At 36.4% G+C, this 24,679-nt stretch overlaps 2 protein-coding genes across 2 annotated transcripts; both read left to right on the top strand.

Annotated features, from left to right (window-relative positions):
* Window positions 1-922: 922 nt before the first annotated feature.
* On the top strand, window positions 923-3,531 carry LOC115445497 (probable alpha-ketoglutarate-dependent hypophosphite dioxygenase). The gene is made up of 4 exons (XM_030171781.2): window positions 923-1,166; window positions 1,374-1,547; window positions 2,270-2,437; window positions 3,269-3,531. The coding sequence occupies exons 1-4, from the start codon at window positions 966-968 to the stop codon at window positions 3,515-3,517; spliced, it is 792 nt and encodes a 263-aa protein (XP_030027641.1). The 5' UTR covers window positions 923-965; the 3' UTR covers window positions 3,518-3,531.
* A 20,163-nt stretch (window positions 3,532-23,694) lies between these two features.
* LOC119189193 lies at window positions 23,695-24,366 on the top strand. The gene has a single exon (XM_037438240.1). The coding sequence runs from the start codon at window positions 23,695-23,697 to the stop codon at window positions 24,364-24,366; it is 672 nt and encodes a 223-aa protein (XP_037294137.1).
* The last annotated feature ends 313 nt before the right edge of the window (window positions 24,367-24,679 follow it).

Here is a 24,679-nt window from a genome sequence, read left to right as displayed (position 1 = left end):
AAGATTTTTGTTTTAATACTAATGACACACGTACCTAGTTTTTTAGTTAAGAAATATTTACAACAAATTATACAATTTAGCTCTTTGTAGATGATGAGTGTGAACGAATCTGTATTATCGTGTTAGTCAGTAATATTGTTTCGAATATTGTATCATCGGCATTTATTGTTTAAAAACAATGACAACCTTGATCCCCAGTCACAATAATATTTACATTTAGGAGATAAATACAAAAACTTATCATTTGAATGTTGACGTAAAATTTTATAATAAATCATTTTCCACACGATCCAGTTCCTTACCAAAGCATTAATACAAGTCGCCGTCCCTCTGCAGCAAACTCGCTATTTACGCGCGTAATTGTAATTTTTGCTTTTGATGATGTTCTACCGATTATACTATCAACGGTATTATTGGCACCATCGAATTTCAGACTCAAATATAGTCAAAACCGGTTAACATTGATGGGAATACTAAATCTGAAGGTTATATCTGATAAGCGGTATCGTGATATATAGGTATATAAGTTTTTTTTTATTATGGGTACGGCAAGGTTACGCCACTGTATCTGATGGTAAGTGAAGTGTTGTCCAATAGAGTGTCGACTGAGGAGAGATGATTACTTCTCGACAGACAACATAATTGTGCCGGCCTGTTGGAATCGTATATACACAGGGTGATTCCAGAACGCGTTACGTGGGCCATTATGACGCATTTTAACACCTTATGTATGGTGGTTGTTACCCAGATATAAAATATACTACCACCAGCAAAGTATTTGCCAGGACCTAGCTATTTAGTTGTTACAACCGGTTTCTAATGTAGTTCTTAGTAATAAAATTACCCGGACATATTTCTTAAATGATGAAAAACACAATTTGCTTACAGCATAGTATTCAATGTTTATCAAACCATAATTCAATAATCAGTTAGCGAATAAGCATCAAGTGAAGTGAACACACAATATGACTCGCTTGACTGAAGAACAGAAACAATTCTACCAAGATAATGGATACATAGTGGTGAAGAATGTGTTGACGGAGCAGGAGTTGGCTGAGATAACCGAGCAGTATGACAAATTGTTCAGGAGGAAGAACCAGGAGAAGATGGAGAGCTCCTGGGTGGGCAGCGACGAGAACGATAGGAAAAACGATGGGGAAATGACCGTAAGTAGATATGATACTTATTGCCAATATTATAAATGCGAAAATTTGTAAACATCTTCAATAGAATAGGTATGATATAAACACACAAACTGTTAAAGGTTGTTAAATTTGGCATACAGAGGCTATCCTAAATTAGCAAACGTTATAGGGACGCTAAAGATTGCTAGTAATATAATGAAATCACTTTGTTGTGTTATTTGAACCCAGGTAAAAGGCATTCACAACCTTCAGTACCACCACGCCGTGTTCTCCAAGTTCCTGTTCAACGAGAACCTTCTAGACGCTTTAGAAGATGTGATGGGTACCGAGAATATCGTGCTGCACCACACCAAATGCCACTACAAGCCGCCGGAGAAAGGTGCTGCTTACCCTATGCATCAGGTCGATCTTACTTTCTACTTTAATATTAAAAATGTAGTAGCATTGGAGATATTTGGGTGTTAAGAGAAATATACTCAAACCACGGAATATGTTATAATCACAGTCCATTTCTGTTTTTGGTTTGAATTTGAAAGCGTTTAAATCTGACCTAACATTCGTTCTTTTAAATTTAGTTTTTTTTACTTTTATTTAATGTGTCTAATAGCTAATGACGTTTTATAAGATGTATTACTTATACATTACTATTACCCACTATTACTAGAGGAAATCTGTTCAGCAACCCAACGACTGGGCATGTAGAATTTGAAAATGAACGCAGACCGCAACGGGCTGAATTTTCAAAATTCTGACCGCAATACCAACGAAAATCCTACGGTGTTACACCACCCTCTCTCGCGTATTTCGCATAATCCATTTATGTAACTTGAATATTACTTACTAAAATCCCTACGCAACCGTCTGATAATCAATTTTATTGAAATAAAGCCGATATTATACTCTGACCACTTATGAAAAAAAACACATAGAAAATAATTCTAAAAATCGCTGATTTGTGTTTTCTTTCGCTTATTTCCCTTTTCTTTGTTGTTACTTATCTTTCTGTTTTCATACACACCGATCTCTGTTGTTTTATTTATGTACAGAAGAAAGATAAAAGGTAGAGAAGAAATTCCCTTCATTCCATTTGCCCAAATCTCTATAACATATTCGTTCATTTTCAGGACTATCATTACTTCCCCTATAAAAAGGATTCTATGGTCGCTGCATTCTTGCACTTGGATGCAGCTAATCTTGAGAACGGTGGATTAGTAGTGTATCCAGGCTCACACAAGTTAGGACCTCAGGAAGATATCGGCGCTAAAGAAGGAAACTTTCATTATGTGGATCAGGTAAATAGAAATTTTTGTTGTAAATAGAAATGCACTTGACATGATAACATGCATATTTATATTAAGAATTAAATACTAAAAATGTTTATGTCAGAATAGTAACTTCCAATACCAATTGTTTCAATTTTGTGATGTTACTATAAGAAAGTAACGACACACTGTTAATTTTACACGAAAAGATATTGTAGATTAATTTGGTAGCATTACGTTTAAACCTCATAGGGAAATCCACGAAAAACTAGTTCGCCGTAAAAGATCACGAAGGCCATAAAACAAGACACGTAATAACAAGACCCTGTCTATCTACCCTGACAGGAGCCGCCGTGAGGATACGCGTGATCCAGCCTTTATTAGTCCGCTGGGTTTTTGTACGTTTTCCTCGTACGTTCTTGATTTTATTTTCCTTGTTCGTTACTGTCTATAATATCAACCGATTGATGTTTCAAAGTAAATATCTTGATTTGGGTGGAATGTTGACATGTGTTAGCGCTTTAATCAACCAAACAGATCGGTTGGGTACACATCGCGCTTGTTACTGCAGGAGTAAGCAGAGATTGCGGACCACCTTTTAAAATTGAATAACGAGATATTCAAGTCGATTGTTTGATTGTAAGCAATTTTGTAACACAGAATTTCCAATTACTAAATATTGACTGAAAAAAGACAATATCTGCATATTGCTAATTCACATAAAGATAGCGCACCAGCAGTAGAAATAGGTAAGTACCAACCTACCTAAGTAACCAAAAGAACTCTCACATCCGAGGGATATTAAAACCTAAGTTTATTTTAGTCATATTGATTTACATTTTAATTTGTTCGAAATTCCAGAAAAAGTTTCCAATAGAAGGCGCAACACCAGTGATCGCCGCGCGTGGAGACGTGGTCATCTTCTCCTACCTTCTCGTCCACGGCAGTCCTCCCAATTTGTCCACTAGGCCCAGACGGATGATGCTGCTGCAAGCCGCGGCTGCTGATGACCAGCCCATAGGCCAGCAGCCGCTCAGGCCTGGCCAGGGCTGGCTACTCCGAGGAGTCAATGTCGATCGAGACGCCAGCATATCAAAGAGATTTGAATAAAGATCTTTCAACTATTATGTACTATAACTATATTATAAGAATACTGTACCTGCAAACTAACATAACACCAGATTATTACATACATTAACACGTTCACTGCGGAACAGGCCTATATCGGCCTGCCGCGGTATTTCAGCTGGTGCGGACGAAGAAAACTATGTCACTCTCACTAGTGCGGAACGATTATCTCAGGTGTTTGTAAGAGTTCGACAAAGACAAATATATATTTCAGCTTGTGGTCAAAATTGTGGGTATTCCCCCTTCAAAACATTACGTAGGCCCTTTTCGGCCTACCACGCACCTACTGGTAAATACATCCGCTCAGTGCGGCAGTAGGCCTATTTCGGCCCGCCCGTCCCAACAGGCTACCGGCGACCCGATATTTATTATTTCCCAACAGTGAGTCCTGTGGTAGAACTGATAATAATACGGTACACAAATCATACGGAATTAAAAAAAAAAAACTGATTGCCTCCGTGGCGTAGTTGTATTGCATGTCTGGTACAATAGCGCTCTGAGGTCCTGGGTTCGAATCCCGGGTCGGGCAAAGTGATATTTGGGTTTTTCTACTCAGTATCAGCCCGGAGTCTGGAATTTGTGCCCGATATGGCGATAGGCTCGCCCCCTATCACATCATGGGACGGAACATGCTTGGCGAAAAGTGGGTGCCCTAGTTGCGCCTCTGCATACCCCTTCGGGGATAAATGCGTGATGTTATGTATGTTATATGTATGTAAAAAAAAAAACTGATAATCAAGAACAACCTAAGGACAACGATCACGTCCTTGAGATGAGCGCTAAACGACGAAATTGTGCAGGGTGCTACGAGAGATTGCGAGGAACCTTTAATAGTACCGAAGCCAAAAAAAAGTAAAAAAAATAAAAAAATATTGCACAAAATGCAACCAAAACCTTTGCGTGCCATGTTTTAAAGACAAGCATAAGTAAATAATAAACTTTTATCATTCCTTCTACGATAATTCTGTTGAATTTTCGATATACCCTTTTTTTGGTCTGTCCCTTCACTACTAAAAATACTTTCTAGTGCGGTTCAGGTCGATATCGGCCTGCCGCTTTCCCTGGTTTATATCTTAATTCCAGTTTGGCAGATCCCAAGGCGAATTGAACCTAAGGAAGTTGGGTTCAAGGTCATTCTAACATTTCGATCCGCCGCCGCACCAGATGAAGGTTTACGATTTTACTTGCCGCAGCCAAGGTGTTCATATTAATAGCAATTGTACATTAACATACTTATATCCTAGAACTATTTCTTTATTACTACTATGCTTTGAGTACTGTGAGTTTGAAGAAATTGGTGGTGTGATATCATGGCATGTCAATCATGTTCGATTACCGTCTCACCGGACTTTGAGGGCGAAGGTATAGAGAGTGCACATACGAGTATGTATTGTGCACAGACTTGTGTACTCTAATATCCCCATCCTAGCTGATCTCCGTTGATTTTGGCCGCCATGACCGAAATTAGGAGTAAAAAATAAGTACGTATCTACTCGCTACATAATAGAAAGTAAGAACTTGATACTACGAAACCTAAAGTGAAAAGTACCATATTGAAGAAGAGACTTCCACGCGGGAGAAATTGCGAGCAAAAGCACTCATAAATGCAAAACTAGAATTGCCATTTTATACAGAAATACACAACGACTCACGTGGTTTTGTGCAACAGCGTAAAACTGCTGAAGACTGAGCACGATTTAATTGCATGCATAGATAGCGTAACATAATTAACTGCGGCGGTTCGGAGAAAAGCGCGACTGTGTGCACAACAACCGACCGCACTGTCTTAAGGAACCCTGTTCGATACGCGACTTAAATCGACATTTATAATGCATATCGATTATATATATATATGCGATGATTAGGTTTTAGGCAAATTCCAACTAATTGGATTAGATAATTAAAAAAAAACACCGTAAAGCTCAAAACGGAATTCACGTAAAAATTTGAACTGATAACTGCCATTTATACGACGCTAACGCCATTAAAATAAAAAATATTTTGAAAATCAAATATTTCCCACTAAAGCAAATTAATGAGATAAGTAACCTATATTTTATTTTAGGACATGACCTATCCATGTGCCACAATTCATCCAAATCCGTTCAGCGGTTACTGAGTTTACTTCTAACAAACATCCCCAAACATTTACACAAACTTTGGCATTTTTAATATGAAATATTAAGGACGTTTCTACGTATAAATGAAATAACAAAACTAATCATAAAGCCAATCAAATATGTTCATACCTGCACAAAATCCTCCAAAAAATCCTAAGATTGTTTATTTAGGGCTATTTATTCTCCTCTTACATTCTAAAAATAAAATAAAATTAGTTTCAAAGATGTAATTAAATACGCTCGTTCACGCATGACTCGTCCAGTCTGCGAGTTTTGATCGAGTGTCGGGTAATTTCGTACAGTGTTCGGGTTAATACTTTTTTATATGATCTGATTTTCGTACAAAACGTATACAACGTGGGTTCGTATAGATTTAATCCTCAGCCTAGTCGCGACATGAATAGGCTGACAAGACAGGCAACTGCAGGCGTTCGCTAATTATTCGCCGCCTCCGGGTACCAGCAAGATGTCGGCGTATTGTGCAAATATTTGGACCGAAAACATGTTGTACATGTACGGAAGCTTCACTCACGAATAGACAACTTACAATTTGTGGCTATGTAAGGCATTTGTTAATTATGTTGATTTCAGCTTTTACTCTGCGAAGTAAAGCTGGATAAGTGTTTCTTTATGTTCCTAATTGAACCGAGTCAAATTGTTGATGGCTTGACCCCACATAGTAACTTTCTACATAATTTAAACAATTAAATTTTGAAATTCAAAGCATTGCGCGTAATCCTTACGCGCATCATCCTGATTACTATTTCATACTGTAATTAATGGTTAATCATATTGATTTCTTATGTTTACGCGAATGTTAGATATTGAAATAAAACTCAAATTTTATCACGGTGTTTTAATATAATTTTGTCCCGACGCTAATAGTAAATACCTTTTAAATGGCAAGGGAAAATATTAATAGTCATTTAAAATATAAAATAGAAATATCAACTTGTATAAGAGATATATTAGGTAGGTATATGTTTGTTACTAGAGCTATACTATCATATTTACTTAGGTCTCATTAAATCGTCTCGAGTCCTATTAAACCTATCCGTGCGTAATTCGTAAATTAAACTAATATACCTACTAGAGTACATTTATATTTCTTATTTTACATGAGTGTAAAATTTACTTTGGGATACGAGAGTGGGAGAGTGACGGCACAATATTATTATTTAATAATAATCCATCCTTTAACCTCTTGATCATAGAAAAAACGACGATACATAAACCTCAATAATTGAGGTTTCTACACGGTCAAGTCAACATTGTAGTCAATGTAACTACTGGACATAATAAGTCTTAACATCTCATGCTTCAAGATGGAGAGCACAATGGAATACCGAAACTTTGTAATTCAAGGTGTTTGATGGTGTTTCTACTGTTTATGGGCGGTCGTGTCGCTTACCATCAGGCGAACGACAAGCTCGTCTCGACATTCATAGTAATAAAAAAAGCTAATATGTTTATGAATGATTCATACGTAATATCACCATTTGATTGAAGCCAGGTTCGCGCGCCTAGTAAAACTTTTAATACTCTTGTCTCACTTGCATTTGAGGCCGCGCCGGGCCTGGCTATTCTCATCACCGGAACATTTATTTATTTTAAAAATTATATAATTTTATTGTATCGGTGGTCTTAAGGTGTTAGTTCTTATATGATGTGAAGGAAAACATCGTGAGGTAACCTGCATATTTGAGACGTTCTCTAAAGGAATTTTGAAGTTGAGTGAAGTCTGCCAATTTGCACTAGGCCAGCGTGGTGTACTAAGGCCTTATCTCTCTCAGTAGTGGTAGAGGCCCGTGCTCAGCAGTGGAACAGTATATATATATATATATATATATATATATATTATTTTATATAATAGTCTTCCACTCTATCCGGTTTAAAGTAGGATCGATACAACACATTAGCGAAGTTGCAATCAGAATTGTTGTAGTTTTAGTGATTGACTTCACTGAACTTAACCTTAAAATCTTGACAAATGTTTCTAGAAATAACCACTAGAAAGATTACTTGATCAAAGAATTCAAGCCACGACTTCCCAATCAGACTGTTTACTTCGGGACTGGAACAAGGTGATTTACCTCTATCAAGACTGTCTCTATTACGTAGAGCCTTCATATACTGACCCTATACATCACAAATACTGTTATTATGACATACTGACGCCTCACTTTCCTGGATTACCTTATATATACATTCTGATACATATCGTCAAGAAATGCCTCGCGAAAAATACATTATTTTAGACAACATTTTACCGTAAATTTCACTTATTTTCAAACAAAATAACGTCTTATTTTTATTCACTCTCTCATAAGACGCGTCGCAAGGATTGCAAATTGTTAACAGCGCAGATGCGTAAACAAAGGAGGTGTGTATCTCATTTGAGTCAGATCCTGCGAGTAACAAAGTTTAATGTCGTGCAAATGAACCTACTGTTATACACGCGGGTGTTTTTTGCTGAAAATGTTACCGTACTAATGGAATTCGAACTCCTTTATGTCATTCTATTTATATAACGTTATCTATGTATATAAAAATAAATCCCTATTTCCCTTGGTCACGCCATCACGCGTGAACGGCTGGACCGATTACACTATTTTTTTTGTTGTGTTTGTTATTGTCAGGAGAAGGTTCTTATGAAAGAAAAAATTCAAAAAATTGCGCAGAAAATTAGAAAATTTAAGAAAAATTAACGACAATATAAATTTTACATAACTGTCAATGGTTTGAAATAACTGTCAGCGATTGACAGAATGCGCGCGTACATACCAATGATAAAAGAAGTATAGAGGATGGGTAATATGGTCACGTGACATGCGGCACATTTCATGAACAAAATGGTGCCGACTCCGCCCCTTACAATAGTGATATGCTAGTACCGAAAATTTTGTATCGACATCGAAGAATTAAGAGAGACAAACAAGCCCCAAAAAGATCAAATACGAAAGGGGTTAGGAACTACCATAATATAAATATAACAAACCATAATGTAAACAAACACACTGAAACTGATTTATAAGTAACAATTGTTAAACAAAGCAGTACCTGTTGTGACAAACATCCAGTTGTGTTTGATATATATTTGTATGTTGCACTATTCCTTGCTAAAAATTTAAGTTACAGATTAAGATATTTATTTAATACATGATAAATGGAATAAGATAGCGTAGCCAGCAATTATTTGGTTGGTTTTATTTTATTTTATTATTATGCTCTTTGATCGAGAAACATAACTATGGTTCAGCAAACTAAAATCAATGACCGTAAAAATGGTGGTTAAGATAATCAATTATAATAATTATTTGCAATAACAACAATATGATTATGTATCTATTTCCGTGCATGCAAAGGTTGCTCGAAACATAAGACCGCCAATTGTAAAAATATATCTTACATTTCATCTTTATGTTGTTTCTTTTATGTTTATCTATTCTTTTATGTAACAATTCTAATTTTATTCATAGCAATATATTAAAGTAATATTACTATTAGGTGAAGTATAATAATCATTACTATTTTACTTATCGGGAATATTGTTGGAAAACAGTTATCTTTACTCGCGTTAATTAAACGTGTGGTTTATGCATATCTTCTCAAAATGTAAAGAAATATGTATTTGGTGTAGGATTCCAATCACGTCGCTCAATATTCTCAATTCATTTTGCCTTGGTTTTTAAATTTTTTGGTTATCTTAAAAAATATTCTAATTTCACTTAGTTTGTCGTTCTGAATAATACAATATTCATGTGTGCTCTAACATTCTTTCAAAGACAAAAACCGTAACTGATAAACGGGCGTCTGTTAAAATATCGATATCAATAATTTCTAAACAAATCCACCCACCCATCCCTAAGCTCGTGTGTAAACAAACATAATGATTTTAATGTGTATAAATCACGCCTAAAAGGGTCCAAAGCTTAACAAACCAGATCCACATATCATTTTAATTGATAAAAACACATCCAAAAAGTAATTATACAAAGATATTTGCTAATTTTCGGTAAAAACAGTTACTAACCTATGAAAATATATTTCGGGGTCTTTCTTGCGTGAATTCGATTTGCATCCTTTCACACAACACTGAGTCATTTTCGAAACTTAACAAATACACTAATAAACACACTGAACAATTGAGAATATGATTATATTACTTTAAATTCAATATTTATGAAGATTTGTTTACATCGTCTGACACTACATGTACTTGCCGACTGGCCAGCATAAAATGGCGTTTCTGCCGCAAGGCGGTCCCAGTGTGTTGAAGTAAACGAAATAGTGCCATATGCGAAGAAAGCAATTATTTTTGTCTTTTTTTGTTGCGTTCCAAATAAGCTTTGAGTAAAAGAGATAGACATATATATTGACAATTCTGCGTCGATTTCCCTAACATAAATATAACTTATTCATATAGCTAACTTTTGAGGCCTGTCCTCTTTATATTTAGTCATTGGTACATACATAGTTAAGACAGGACAACGTCTGTCAAAGATTGTGCAGTAATGTGTAAATTGTTTCTTTTACTTCCATTTGTACACCAGAAGCATATTATATAAAGCTACGTAAGGTTTGAAGGACATTGTGACCGGTGTTATTCTTTCTTTAATGATTTTTGAATTTCAAATAATTTTTGAGTTCACAAAATAATTATGTTTGAGGTCATTTAGAAATTAAAACTATTAAGCTTGTAAAACGAATAAATAGTTTGATATTCAAGAAAGAAAAGAAAAATCACATTAAAACTTACTCTATCTACACTGATTTTTAAATACATGTGAAATAAGATCGAGATTCGAATGTAGCACATAGTAAGAGTCTCTACAAGCCGCTTCCATCGAGAAATCTGTTATGTTTATTTTGGATGAGATTTTTTTAAATTAAGTGAATTTCATTTTTACCAACACAAAACAAGAGTTTATCAATTCCGATGTTTATGCAGAATATGCGTAGAGATTTTTGGATTATGGAAAATGGAAATAATAAAATGACTATATTATATTCTTTTTATATCGTCTTTTATCAGAATACTAGAATATTTTAGTTTCTACAATCGTATAGCGTCAAACTTGAGCCGGTATATATTTCTTTGCAACTCTTGATACAAACGTTCATAACTATTTATATTATATACTCAAATCTGTGTCAAACGAATGTTTACTTTTCTGCATTCATTGATCACGTGATCCTATGATAGAAAAGTGCACAGTTAGACTTTTATGTCGTTAAAGAATGTTATATTACGCTGCCGGAGTCTCAAGTAAAACTTAGTTTATATAAAATTTTTGATTCCCGGTGTTTTTCTAAAGTTTTTTCTTATTTAAATTAATTCCATCTGCCGTCTAGACTGGAATGTCATTTAGTGTTTGACCTTCGTAATTTACGAACTGTTCCAGTCTTAGAAAATCATTTAAATAATAAAATGAATGCGAACATACAACAAAACAGTTTACTTTTCTCCATTAAAATATAGTTTGATGTCTGACTCAGTCAGTTGCAGATTGTACGGTACAGATAGATTCATCATAACTTTAATACTTAGTTGTAATATAAAATGAGGAGGCGTTGCTCGCGCCTTGGCCCGCGTGAAAAGTCTTTCCCGCTACGAAAGTCCGTAAAATATTGTATGACGTTAGTGTCATCTATTTCAAAATTATATCACAAAATTCCAATATTTCTATGGGTACAAATTAACAAAGAGATTGCCTATGTTTTAACCCAGGACATCTACACGTGTGCCATCACTTCTAACTAAAACAATTTTCACAAATGTTGCATTTAAAATATTAGGAACATAAGCATCGATTGTGTCTTTTACCTTTCGAAGACAGAAGTGCAAGCATAACTTATGTAATCATGGATTTCAAAAAACCATCAAACTATTCACATTATCCAACATTAAATACGATTAACAGAGATCCTCTAAATCCAGTTAAACTGTAATCTCTAATGACCGAAGTCACATGCGGGGTCTGAGGAGTGGGGATTGTCGGGATTGCTTTGTACGGAATCCCCGAGGAGGGCATTGTAGGGGTATCTAAATTGTACCGCGGCTGTTTCTATTGAAACCTCGTGGAGTGCGAGCGTCTAACCGGTTTACAATTGACTCTACACTCTAGAGCGCTTGTCGATGTCGTAATCTAGGAGTTAGTTGTACATTTGTCTTCGTACAGCATAGTTCTTAACAATGTAAGCATTACTTAAATCGTGGGTTTCTAACCTGGGAGTAATCACCCCAGCGGAGGTAATTCAGCTATTTCACGGGGGTAACAAAGAACCTAATTATACGATCGTAAAAAAAAAACAAAGTAACAGAGCTGACGTTAAAATTGTAAAGCTGTTGTGCAATTCATGATTAATAAAGATGTATTTACTTGTATTGTTTATTTTGATAACGTTTTGAAGAGTAAAATTAGTTTTCCACATAGATTACAGGGTAACAATATTGGAAAGGTTGGGAACTACTGATTTAAATGAATGCTGTGTACAACTTTAAGTTAGTTGTGCATCAGAATATGACCTTCTTTATACCACTCCTGTATAAATTTAATTTATAATCTGCTGAAGAACCTAAAATAAATAAATAAAACTCGATACTATGTATGAATGCGTGGCCATTCTCTATTTCTTTTTATGTATTCCCAACTCGTTGGGTATTTTAAGCAGTATTATAACACACTATCTTTGGCTCGCAATTTTACCTGCGTGAAAAAGTTTTCAGGGATAAAAGTACCAGTATATATATTCTAAGGATTATACGTACCTAGCTGGTCTTTCTCGGGGTCGCTATTTGTATACCAAATTTCGTCGAAATCTGTTAAGTAGTTTTTGGGTGTATCGTGTTCAGACAGACAGATGCTTTTGCTATAACATGTGAGGAAGGATTTTCAACTAGTTATAACTTGTAGCTTGGTTTGGATGAGCTTCCTTGATGAAATACTCCTATTTTCTACTTTTACTGGATAAAAATAAGTTTATTCGGGCATCCCGACATAGCAACAGACTGGGTATTGATTTACAAAATTTTGCCTATAATATGCAATAATTCCTTCATACTTCATTTAAAAAAAACACTTACACACGCTCACGCCTTTTATCCCCGAAGTGGTAAGCGCAGGTGCAACTAGGGCACCCACCTACTTTTCGGTGTGTGGTGACACAAATTTCAGACTGCAGCCTGATATCGAGTTGAAAAAAAGAATATCACTTTGCCAAATCCTGGATTCGAATCCGGGACGTTAGTTCGATTATCATACGGTACACGCAATGCAACTACTCTACCACGGCAGTAAAAAAATTAAGTAATAATTAATTCGAAACCCAATAGTCTTTCCATTCCCTCTACAAACTATATTTTCCCTGTTCCTTCCAATAAAGACATGAAAATCCATCTAGAAGGGTAACTTTATCGTCATGGTTCAATATGATATAACTCCAAAGGTCCAGTAACTTCGGACCCTTTGAATCGCAACATTTGTTGTTAATTTATAACACACGCCGCCCGCAAATTGACCTCATAAAGTTGATCGTAGAAATACAATCTATAAGTTTAGCCGCTTATGTGTTAAGTTTAATATGGATCTTTAGGATTGTTCGGTTGTTTGATACGTAGATAAGTTTACGCTAGGATCTGCGATAGATAAGCAGGAGTGTAAATGAGAATATACCTCATACACTCAATTTTACCTACTACCGTATGTAGTCAGGTTAACCGAGGGACCTGTTTAAGGAAGGTATTCAAAATTTGTTTCTCGTTTCAAATATGTATAAAAATTACCTACATTTTGTTCTACGCACAATGGCCCGACCCACTACGGGCTAAGTACGGAAAAAGAGCCCCCCCAATACAGACCTACATTTTGATAGGAATTTTAGAGCCTAATTTCTGCCTTCCTAAGCCAGGTTTGAAGTATGAAGGGAAAATGGATCGTTCTTAAAAGTCATGTTTATAAGTGGTCATCGATAAAATAAGTTAAACAAGCAGCTAACACCAGAGTACGCACACATTAGGAGCATAAATTTTTAAAAATATACTTGGTAATTTATCTGATTTTGCGTATATTTTTCTAAGTTGCATGCAAACATGAAATGCCGTGTATTAAACAGGCCCTCGACTAAAAAGACATATACAGGGCCTGTGGCATTAGTTTCTATGATAATGGCAATGAGTCAGTAAGTCTCTAGGAAGTAGGAACATTGAGTTTTAATTACTCCGCCACGATAAGATTTATTAGAAAGATAGGGAGGAGTTAAGAAAACAAATTATCCATTTTCTTATGTAGTATAAATGTACAACTACAGTATATTCTACTGTTATAATACAACTGCCCATAAACCGTGAAAACACCGTCCTACACCTTGAATTACAAAGAATTGTTTGGTATTTCAGTACGCTCGCCATCCTGAGACGTGAGATGTTAAGTCTTATTATATCCAGTAGTTACACTGGCTACAATGTCCTTCAAACTGGAACTCAATAGGGGCTACCCACTGTGCTTGACGGCAGTAATAGACATTGCAGTGGTACCTACCCAAGCGCACTCTCATATGAGAGACCTACCACCAGTAATGTAGAGAAATTAAAGAAATAATAGCATGAATTAGAAATGGAATCCTTTACTTCATTGGTTTGAGAGCATAACTACGCTAAAACGAAAGTAAAAGCGATAGTGAAAATTGTCACTCTGGCGAAAATAAATAGCCTGGATTTAACAATTTCTTTTCGTCCTTTGTAATTGAATTCGGCGCGTCGTATTTTAATAAAGTGTCCGAGGTCAATTTTGAGGATAATAGATCTAAATATATTTTGACACTCTCTTCCTTGCGTTAAATAATTTGTCAGAAATAAAATGGTGCTTTCTTTAATCACTCAAACAAGTTATCTTAACCTAATTTATTAAAGTATTCTTATTTAGATTTGAGTGTTAATGTCACATAAGGAGAGCACCTATATAGGGCTGTTGTAAATTACAGTTTGGCTTTTAAATGTTTTTTTAAGAGTACAGCAAAATGATTTCTCTGTGTCTGATGATAAGTGTAGTGGGGTCTAGATGGAGTTGACTGACGAGAGATGATTATCTGATTTTATGGGAAAATATTTATTCCGGAAAAACTTTTCATGACGGCGGAACCGCAGGCAATAGCTCATCAATGAATATATTACGACGATACAAATTTAATAAAACGAAGAGAAATTGTAAAATCCATTCTATTTACTATCCTCAGATTGACAACTTTCAGTATCGCTTTAACTTTCGTTCTATTATTTGTAACGTCTTCCATATTTAACTCATTTTGCAACATTGCTTTCACACTGCTACTTCCCGACACAAATATAGTGCAAGATAATTACTTATACAACTTAAGACAGTCAATTCAAAATCAATGCTTCTCTACATTTACAATTTCCACACAAAGAAGGCAACCCGCAACCATAACAAAGTATCGTAAACACAAAACCCGTAAATAAAAATCAATCCCTAAATCCCGTTAAAGAATCGGCAACAATTGCAGGGAAGCTGCAGTGCAGTGGATAATGTGGGCCCCATTCGGCTTTACCGATCCCGCTATCTGAACGGTGCGCCGCGCATTACTGTAAGCGATTCTGTTAAATGTTTCACGTATAGACGGGTTGTGAGAGTGTAATATAGGTGAATATGGCGGCTAAGTATGTTTAATGGTGATAGATTTCTCTTATATGAGGTACCATCGCAGTTTCTATTTCTACCGCCAAGCGCCACGGCGTATGCATTGTTGTTTGCAAGGCATTATAGCCTTCAAAATTACTGATTATGAGATGGCGTTTGGAGACTTATCATCTTATGTATCAAGGTGACGAGCCCAATGGAATGCCACGTAGTATACTTTATAAAGGGAAGATGTATGGTGTTGATACTGTTCATGGGTGGTAGTCGTTTACCATCAGGCGAGCGGCATACACACAATTGCAATAAATAAACGTTTAGCTCAAGTCCATGTGGGTACGCATTTTTTAGTTGAGTTCTGTCAACAAATAGGATTGATATGCCAAAGATTGAAAGACCAACATATAAATTCATCCTCACAATATAATTGTGAGTGTAGCACAATGGAGTATTATCATTGATGTTTGAACTAAACAAAAAAATGTAGCCGGGGCGAAGGCTATATTTTGGGCGATATTGAAACGCATACCTTCCGTCGACTGTAGGCTCCTCTAAAAACATTTCAAACACAATTTATAATCGCCCACGGCATGTCACTCTACATTCCAATATATTTCCAAACACTCCATCTAGACGTGCATAAAATCAATCCCGCTAAGCGATACGGTGGAACCGAAGCGCCGTACCGATATTAGTGTTTTTATATTGCCCGCTGAAACAGTGGCGTGTACTTTATTGAGCGGTCCCTTTGCTTTTGTAAGTGAAATTCGGAGCTTTGCGGTTCTGTCGGCACCATTTACATACGCGTCGGGGTTAATAAATGTGTTTTAGTTGCATTCCAGATATTTTTCATTGTTCTTTAATTGTATTTTTGGCCATGGGGCAGTGCTTAATGTGTAGAGTGGATTTGGGTTTTTTTATTTGTTGTTTATCCGACATCATTGTTTTGTCGGTGGGAGGGTATCAGATGGATTTTTATTCCTGCGAAGTAACGATACACTTCTTTAATAAATGATGATACTAGCCTGCATAATGTATATACTGTTCTACTGCTGAGCACAGTCGTCCTCTACTACTGAGAGGGATTAGGCCTTTCTCTACCACGCTGGTCTAGTGCGGGTTGACAGACATCACATTCATATTCGAATGCAGAATTCTTAAGTCCGTAGGTTTTTTCACAATAATATTCACCTTTAAAGCGGTAATTAATAAACAATATACTTATAACTTTCAAAAAGTCACGAATGCTCTTTGGATTTGAACTTGTGGACCTTCATCTCTACAAACCGTTCAGTTCCCAACTAAGTTATCGCTTTGGTAGAGATATGGTATGAAAAGCACTCCATTGTGATTGATTTCTTTGAGTCCAGCTTTAGATGGTGTACCTATTTTTTTAAGTGCGGGCAAGGCAATGTGACCCTAGAGCGCTTTATTATTAGTGAAGTAGAGTCCAGATAGTGTTGACAAAATTTTACCGATCTGATTGAAACCTTATTCCTGAATCTCAAAAATCAACCCTATGTACAAGATATTTGATGTTAATTACTATAAAGTTGTGTATACCAATAATTTCGCTATACGTAAACAATCAGAAACAATGATACTGCTTACAGTTCTGTGATAGTCTAGTTATTGAGATTGGATTGTTCTCCCGAGAATCAGATATCTGGGAATTGTTGCAATCGAGAACTAGATATCATTTATTACAACTATTCGACTTATTAATATATTTATACACACGTCTTACTTTAGTCGCAAAGAGACTGGAACAAAAGATTTTAGGTTTTGAAATAATACTATTTTGCGGATTTTAAAAAACAAACACTTATCACGCATTTATCCCCGAAGGGGTATGCAGAGGTACAACTAAGACGACCACTTTTCGCCAAATGTATTCCGTCCCATGATGTGATAGGGGGCGAGCCTATCGCCATATCGGGCACAAATTCCAGAGTCCAGGCTGACACTGAGCAGAAAAACTCAAATATTACTTTGCCTGACCTGGGATTCGAACCCAAGACCTCAGAGCGCTGTCGTACCGCACATGCAGTACAACTACGCCACCAAGGCAGTCGGTGCGGATTTTATCACGGTTTTAATATTATAATAATCTCCCAAAATTTCGAAGACTGCAACCTTCGCAGTCACGTGACGAACTCAAAGTCAAACTTGAATTCTAGGTTTGACTCGAAGGACTTCGCGGAGCGTTCTGACACTTTGGATAGAGGACATTTCTGGGTATAATAATGTTGATTATTATTGTCATAAATCCTTTATCAAGGGTATAGTTGCTAAGTGTAAGTACCTCCTTCAAATAGAAGAATAAAAAACAAAACAACACATATCGTTGATCATCGAGATCGAAACGCTCCCATTACGATAATCGAATCGCGAACAATTTGTTTCCTTTGTACGAATCGTAAAAACCAATCTCCTTACACTTCGTCGACCATAAACACTAATTTATTTTTAATGCAATAAGGCTGGTTTTTGCTTGGCGTAAAATTTACTATACCGGACTAGAACTTGCAAGTATTCAGATTTTGATTTATATCCTTCGAGGTATTCAGATATTCCCGCGAATGGATTAGGAAAGTACGCGCCGCTCCGGAATTTATGGTAGCATTTGTTTATTGTTTATGCTTTCGTGGCTAAGTAATAGTACAGTGATCATAGATTATTGTTCAAGCGGTTTCCAACTTTATTGTCAATTGAGAAAATATTGGCGCTTCAGAAAACGGGGAGGAAATTCGAACGAATTTGTCTTATTTATTATTCTTTTGTATGAATAGCGATATTGGTCCCGTGGAAGCTTCATGGTGAGGTCTGTGAGGTGTTGAGGTCAATTGCACGAAATAAAAAACGACATATATCTATTTTAAATATAGATAAATTAGGTACCTGTGATTTTTATTTATACCTAATATATATTTATTGTTAAAATTAATACCTACTTTCCATGTACAACATCGCTTTAATTTCGTAACTCTTATCTATACTATTATATAAAGCTGAAGAGTTTGTTTGTTTGTTTGTTTGTTTGTTTGTTTGTTTGAACGCGCTAATCTCAGGAACTACCGGTCCAAACTGAAAAATTCTTTTTGCGTTGGATAGCCCTATGTTCGTGGAGTGCTATAGGCTATATATCATCACGCTATACCCAATAGGAGCGGAGCAGTAATGCCTAATCTCAGGAACTACCGGTCCGAACTGAAAAATTCTTTTGCGTTGGATAGCCCTATGTTCGTGGAGTGCTATAGGTTATATATCATCACGCTATACCCAATAGGAGCGGAGCAGTAATGCCTAATCTCAGGAACTACCGGTCCGAACTGAAAAATTCTTTTTGCGTTGGATAGCCCTATGTTCGTGGAGTGCTATAGGCTATATATCATCACGCTATACCCAATAGGAGCGGAGCAGTAATGGCCAATCTCAGGAACTACCGGTCCAAACTGAAAAATTCTTTTTGCGTTGGATAGCCTTTTGTTCGTGGGGTGCTATAGGCTATATATCATCACGCTATACCCAATAGGAGCAGAGCAGTAATGGCTAATCTCAGGAACTACCGGTTCGAACTAAAAAAATCATTTTGTATTGGATAGCCCTTTGTTCGTGAAGTGCTATAGGATATATATCATCACGCTATGACCAATAGGAGCAGAGCAGTAATGGCTAATCTCAGAAACTAGGAGTTTGAACTGAATAATTCTTTTTGTGTTGGATAGCCCTTTGTTCCTGGAATGCTATAGGCTATATATATCATCACGCTATACCCAATAGGAGCGGAGCAGTAATGGCTAATCTCAGAAACTAGGAGTTTGAACTGAATAATTCTTTTTGTGTTGGATAGCCCTTTGTTCCTGGAATGCTATAGGCTATATATATCATCACGCTATACCCAATAGGAGCGGAGCAGTAATGCCTAATCTCAGGAACTACCGGTCCGAACTGAAAAATTCTTTTTGCGTTGGATAGCCCTATGTTCGTGGAGTGCTATAGGCTATATATCATCACGCTATACCCAATAGGAGCGGAGCAGTAATGCCTAATCTCAGGAACTACCGGTCCGAACTGAAAAATTCTTTTTGCGTTGGATAGCCCTATGTTCGTGGAGTGCTATAGGCTATATATCATCACGCTATACCCAATAGGAGCGGAGCAGTAATGGCTAATCTCAGGAACTACCGGTCCAAACTGAAAAATTCTTTTTGCGTTGGATAGCCTTTTGTTCGTGGGGTGCTATAGGCTATATATCATCACGCTATACCCAATAGGAGCAGAGCAGTAATGGCTAATCTCAGAAACTACCGGTTCGAACTAAAAAAATCATTTTGTATTGGATAGCCCTTTGTTCGTGAAGTGCTATAGGCTATATATCATCACGCTATGACCAAAAGGAGCAGAGCAGTAATGGCTAATCTCAGAAACTAGGAGTTTGAACTGAATAATTCTTTTTGTGTTGGATAGCCCTTTGTTCCTGGAATGCTATAGGCTATATATATCATCACGCTATACCCAATAGGAGCGGAGCAGTAATGGCTAATCTCAGGAACTACCGGTTCGAACTGAAAAAATATTTTTGTGTTGGATAGCCCTTTGTTCCTGGAGTGCTATAGGTTATATATCGTCACGCTATGACCAATAGGAGCGGAGCAGTAATGAAACATGATGCAAAAACGGGGACAATTTATTAGTTTTGAGAGCTTCTGTTGCGTGCGCTGCATAAACGGTTAAAGTTATGCAACAATAATGTATGACGGGATTGTTCCTCTTAAAAAGTTCTACAAAAATATATCATAAAACAAAAGTCCCCCGCTGCATCGGTCTGCCCGAACGTGTTAAACTCAAAAACTAACCAACGTATTAGGATAAAATTTGGTATGGAGACAGTTTGAGACCCTGGGAAGAACATAGGCTCCCGGGAAAATATATAGCGTGACTTTTATAACGGAAAACATTAGCCTGAAAAACTTTATAACGCGGGCGGAGCCGCGGGCAAAAGCTAGTGGTGTTATATATGTATTAATAATAAATAAATAATTCTTAATATATTTATCTGACTACTTTTTGCGGGATATGCGTAGGTTCATTTTACAATGTAGTTAAAATACAAAATTACTCTCTGATATCAAAAACAAATACAAAGCCGTAACAAGGCCATCGTTTTCAATTAATAGTACATTTCCACTGTTCTAATTAAGAACGTGGAAAACTTCGGAACAAACATCAACAAAGCGACCACATTCAAGATAATTTTGGGTCTTGAGATTGTTTTTATGTTGTGGAAATATTATATTTTTGCAGGAGGTTTTTGGTACGTCCAGATTTCATTTCACCTTGTGATTAGCTCTAGATTTTTTGATTGTATTTGAATGATAATGAACTTGGCACTTACCTGATAAGCTATACGACCATCTATAAACAATGGTGAATCCATTCAGCACGTAATTACAAAATACTGCGAGGCAATCTGCGCTCGTCATCCTGAGACATATCATGTTAAGTTTGATAATGGTCAGTAATTACGCTCCAATATCCTACAAACCGGAACACAACAGTGCATACTGCTGCGCTATAAAAGTCAGTGGCGCAACGTGAAATTTTCCAAAACCCGACACTAATATGCATGGATGAGGTATGCAAATCGTTCTAATGATAATTACGTTCTACATACAGGGAAGCCGATAGGAATTAGGTTAAATAGACCCTTAATTACTGGTAGAAATAAACGTTGCATTGCTACCTACTCTGACGTACCATCGCATACGAGAGCCCTAACACCAGTATCACTTTTTACAATTATAGTTCTTTTCCTACTTGATGATTGTTTTTTACAGACTGCAGATAGCGCTTTGTCTGTGCCGTTGTTATTACTAATGTCCTGTAATGTTTATCTTCAGGGATATTTTATTCGTCTGTGTAGGCCATCAGATATATCTTTATAAACAGTCATCTTTACTTACTTTGAATTCAAAGTTTTTTCTTAACGATGCCTTTGTGTTGTTGGTTTAAAAGCTTAACAGCGTCTCCGTTGATGATTTCTTATATTTAAGCGAATGTTAGATATCGAAATGAAACTATTTTTCGGATTTTATCAAGGTTTTTTATATTATAGGTTTGTCCTAACGTTTCGACGACTGCAGCCTTGATATTCACGGGACGGACTGAGTTGTTTGTCGTCCAAAAAGTCGTAGTTGCAATATCTACTTTGTATAATTTTAAAATATAGGTAATATAAAAACAGTAATGAAATCCGAAAAATAGTTGTATTTCAAGTGTCCGCGTTTTTAGCGAAGTTGAATTAGCAAGAATTTTACCATGTAAATAATCGTGGCAAGCTGACTTCTGCCTATTTTGAAGGTCGTAGGACTTGCGGCTAGTTGCACAAAATATTGTCGTTAACGTAAACGCATGTACAAGTTCTTGCACACAATATTGCTACAAGAACTTGCCAGTCTAAACTTTGCTTTACGGATATAAAACAATTTAGTATAAAATATTTAAATTATTCCAAACTGTTTCTAGGAACAGTTCGGAAAATGAAAGTTCTCGTAATCTACATATTGTGTCAACTTAATGCCACGCACCATTTCATGTCACGTGTGCTAACTCCACGTAACTCGGTTGACTTTACTTCGTTTGTATCAAGTTGTTTAGGGTGTTACTTTTCCCAGTTTGGGATACGTGGGAGGTAACTTGATGTTTGTCACGATACGTAAAAAAGTTGACGGATATTTCTTAAACAGAGGTGTCTTAGTTATTGTTCCTACTGTAGGAATTAAAAAAAAACATTTTATTGGTACAAAAAATCATTGGTTACAGCTCGTTTTAACGATGCAGGGCAGCATAATGATGAATGTATGATTCCAAGAAAATTTTACAAAGAATTAAACTGCCTCCAAAAGCCACTCAAAACCAAAAAATACTCTCACATAACAGGTCTATACTGTATATTAATTTTGGAGTCGGTGCCTAATTAAAATTGGTAGACCAATCTGGAAGTATATTCTTTCGAATAAATAAAGAATTTTCTAAATCGGTCCATAAATGAGCGAGTTCTCAGGTAACAAACATAAAAAAATACACGTCGAATTGTTAACTCCTCCTTTTTTTGAAGTCGGTAATAAGACTGAATTAGAATTCGTATCGTATACACGAAATCTATAAAATAACAGGAGCTAATCGCACAGCTACCATTCATAAGCCTGAAATTACGCTGTTGGTTAGACCAAAACAATATCCTACTACTCGCTAAGTGCCCGCTTATAAACAAGTTCACGTAATGCTGGTCTCAACTCGACGCGTGAAGTGTCATGATTTATGAGACGTTGCGGGGCTTTTATCTGAACCGCCACAGTTTATAGAAATTTTAAAGTTGAGAGGATCATTCTTTGTATAGAGTGAGTTTTGAATGTCTAACAGTGGTAAGGTGTCTATATAGCTTGATTCTTGTCGGCTTCCCTTTCGTAATTTATGTAAAATCTAATAATTATTGCAATGATTTGTGCATATTAACAAACCGCATTTATGCATATAAGTAGTACCTATATGTATTGTCGGCAAATGTCACACTTCGCCACTGACATCTAATACAAATTAGAGGTTCTGAAGGTGTGTCTTAGAATTTAATGTATCGACTGGGCGAATTGGGATATAATTCGGCATATTAATAGACCGTATCCTGAACTATAATAAAGGCTCCTTTTATCCCGGAAAAGTGAAAGATTTGACTTCTATACCGGAGAAGTTATTTGTAAGAAAACCTAGTTTATATAGGTGTACTAAAAAGTAACTACTACTCTTTAATATTGGTTCAAAGTTTACACTAAATTCCACGCAAAATAAGCTAAAATGTATGATGAATCTTGTAATAAGCTTGCTAGTTGTTTTTCAAATACCAAACGTACAAGATGCATCGAGTGTTGGTGACAGGGCGGGGGCATCTGCACCTGCTCCCCGATGTATCACCCGTCGAACGCTCAGGGTCGAGTGACGTGTTCGGTGAGGTGGTTAGAAGAATTTATTATTTAAATAGTATAGGGTATAAAGTAAGTGGATATTTTATAAGGTTATAAAGTAGATAGGAATTTCTTCACTTGTTAGTTAGTACTTATTAATAATAAAATAATAATATCAGCCCTGTATTATATACTGTTCCACTGCTGGGCACGGGCCTCCTCTACTACTGAGAGGGATTAGGCCTTAGTCCATCACGCTGGCCTAGTGCAGATTGGTAGACTTTACACGCCTTCGAAATTTCTTTAGGGAGCTTCTCAGGTATGCAGGTTTCCTCACGATGTTTTCCTTCACAGTTAAAGCAAGCGATAATTCTACCAGTGATCTTGACGGTATTCTGTCTGAACTCAAACATTTATCGGCCCAAATGGCATCACTACCTACCATAATTGAAAATATAAAGGCGATTCAGTCTGAATTGGCTGACTTGAAATCGATGAAGACCGAACTATTATCCGTCAAGACTAATTTAGAATGCATGAAATCTTCTATTGAATTCGCCCATAATTCTTTGGATGTGCTAACAAGCAAAACATCGAAAGTTGAACTTGAGGTGGAAGGTTTGATGAAGATGGAGACCGAGATGTTTTCTTTAAGGAACAGGTTCAAAGAGTTGGAGAGCTACAGACGTGAATGTGAGCAAAGATCACGTATGAATAATATCGAGTTTAAGGGAGTACCTGAGGCTAAGACTGAAAACCTAATTGAAATAGTGTCGAGAATTGGTGAACTTATTGCATTCAAAATTCCTAAGGAGCAGATCAACTATATTGCGAGGGTCCCGATGCGAGGTAACAACCGCAGTAAGAACATAATATGTTCCGTTCACAGCCGCTATATTAAGGTTGATTTTGTAGCTGCCGCTAAGAAACACAAAGCCATCTTATCCTCTAATATTGGACTACAAGGTGACACAAGGATATTCGTCAATGACCATCTTACGTTGGACAATAAGTTGTTACTGAACAAAACCAAATCGGTTGCCAAGGAGCAGGGTTTTGCTTATGTGTGGGTAAAAAGTTGCAAAATACTTATATGAAAAAACTCAACTTCCCCTATCTTGGCCATCAAAACAGAAGAGGATTTAAAAAAACTCATTCATTAATTAGAATAGTCCATTGCCTGTTTTACATTACTAATGTTCAGCTTTATTATATCTACGCACCACACAGTTTGAGAAACAACTGTATTTTTTGCCCCGGTTTTTTGTGCGCTCGCAGTCCTTTTGTTTTCTTATCGCATTGGGTCGATCGTTCCGCTTTGTGTCGTAATTACAAGTTTAATTTGTATTGTCTCTTATTTAGGGTTTCAATTTGCTTGATTGTTCTGCTTCTGATGCTTCACATACACGT

The sequence above is a fragment of the Manduca sexta genome, chromosome 13 (genome assembly GCF_014839805.1).
Source record: "Manduca sexta isolate Smith_Timp_Sample1 chromosome 13, JHU_Msex_v1.0, whole genome shotgun sequence".
Classification (NCBI taxonomy): Eukaryota; Metazoa; Arthropoda; class Insecta; order Lepidoptera; family Sphingidae; genus Manduca; species Manduca sexta.
This window is presented reverse-complemented; position numbering and strand designations above follow the sequence as displayed.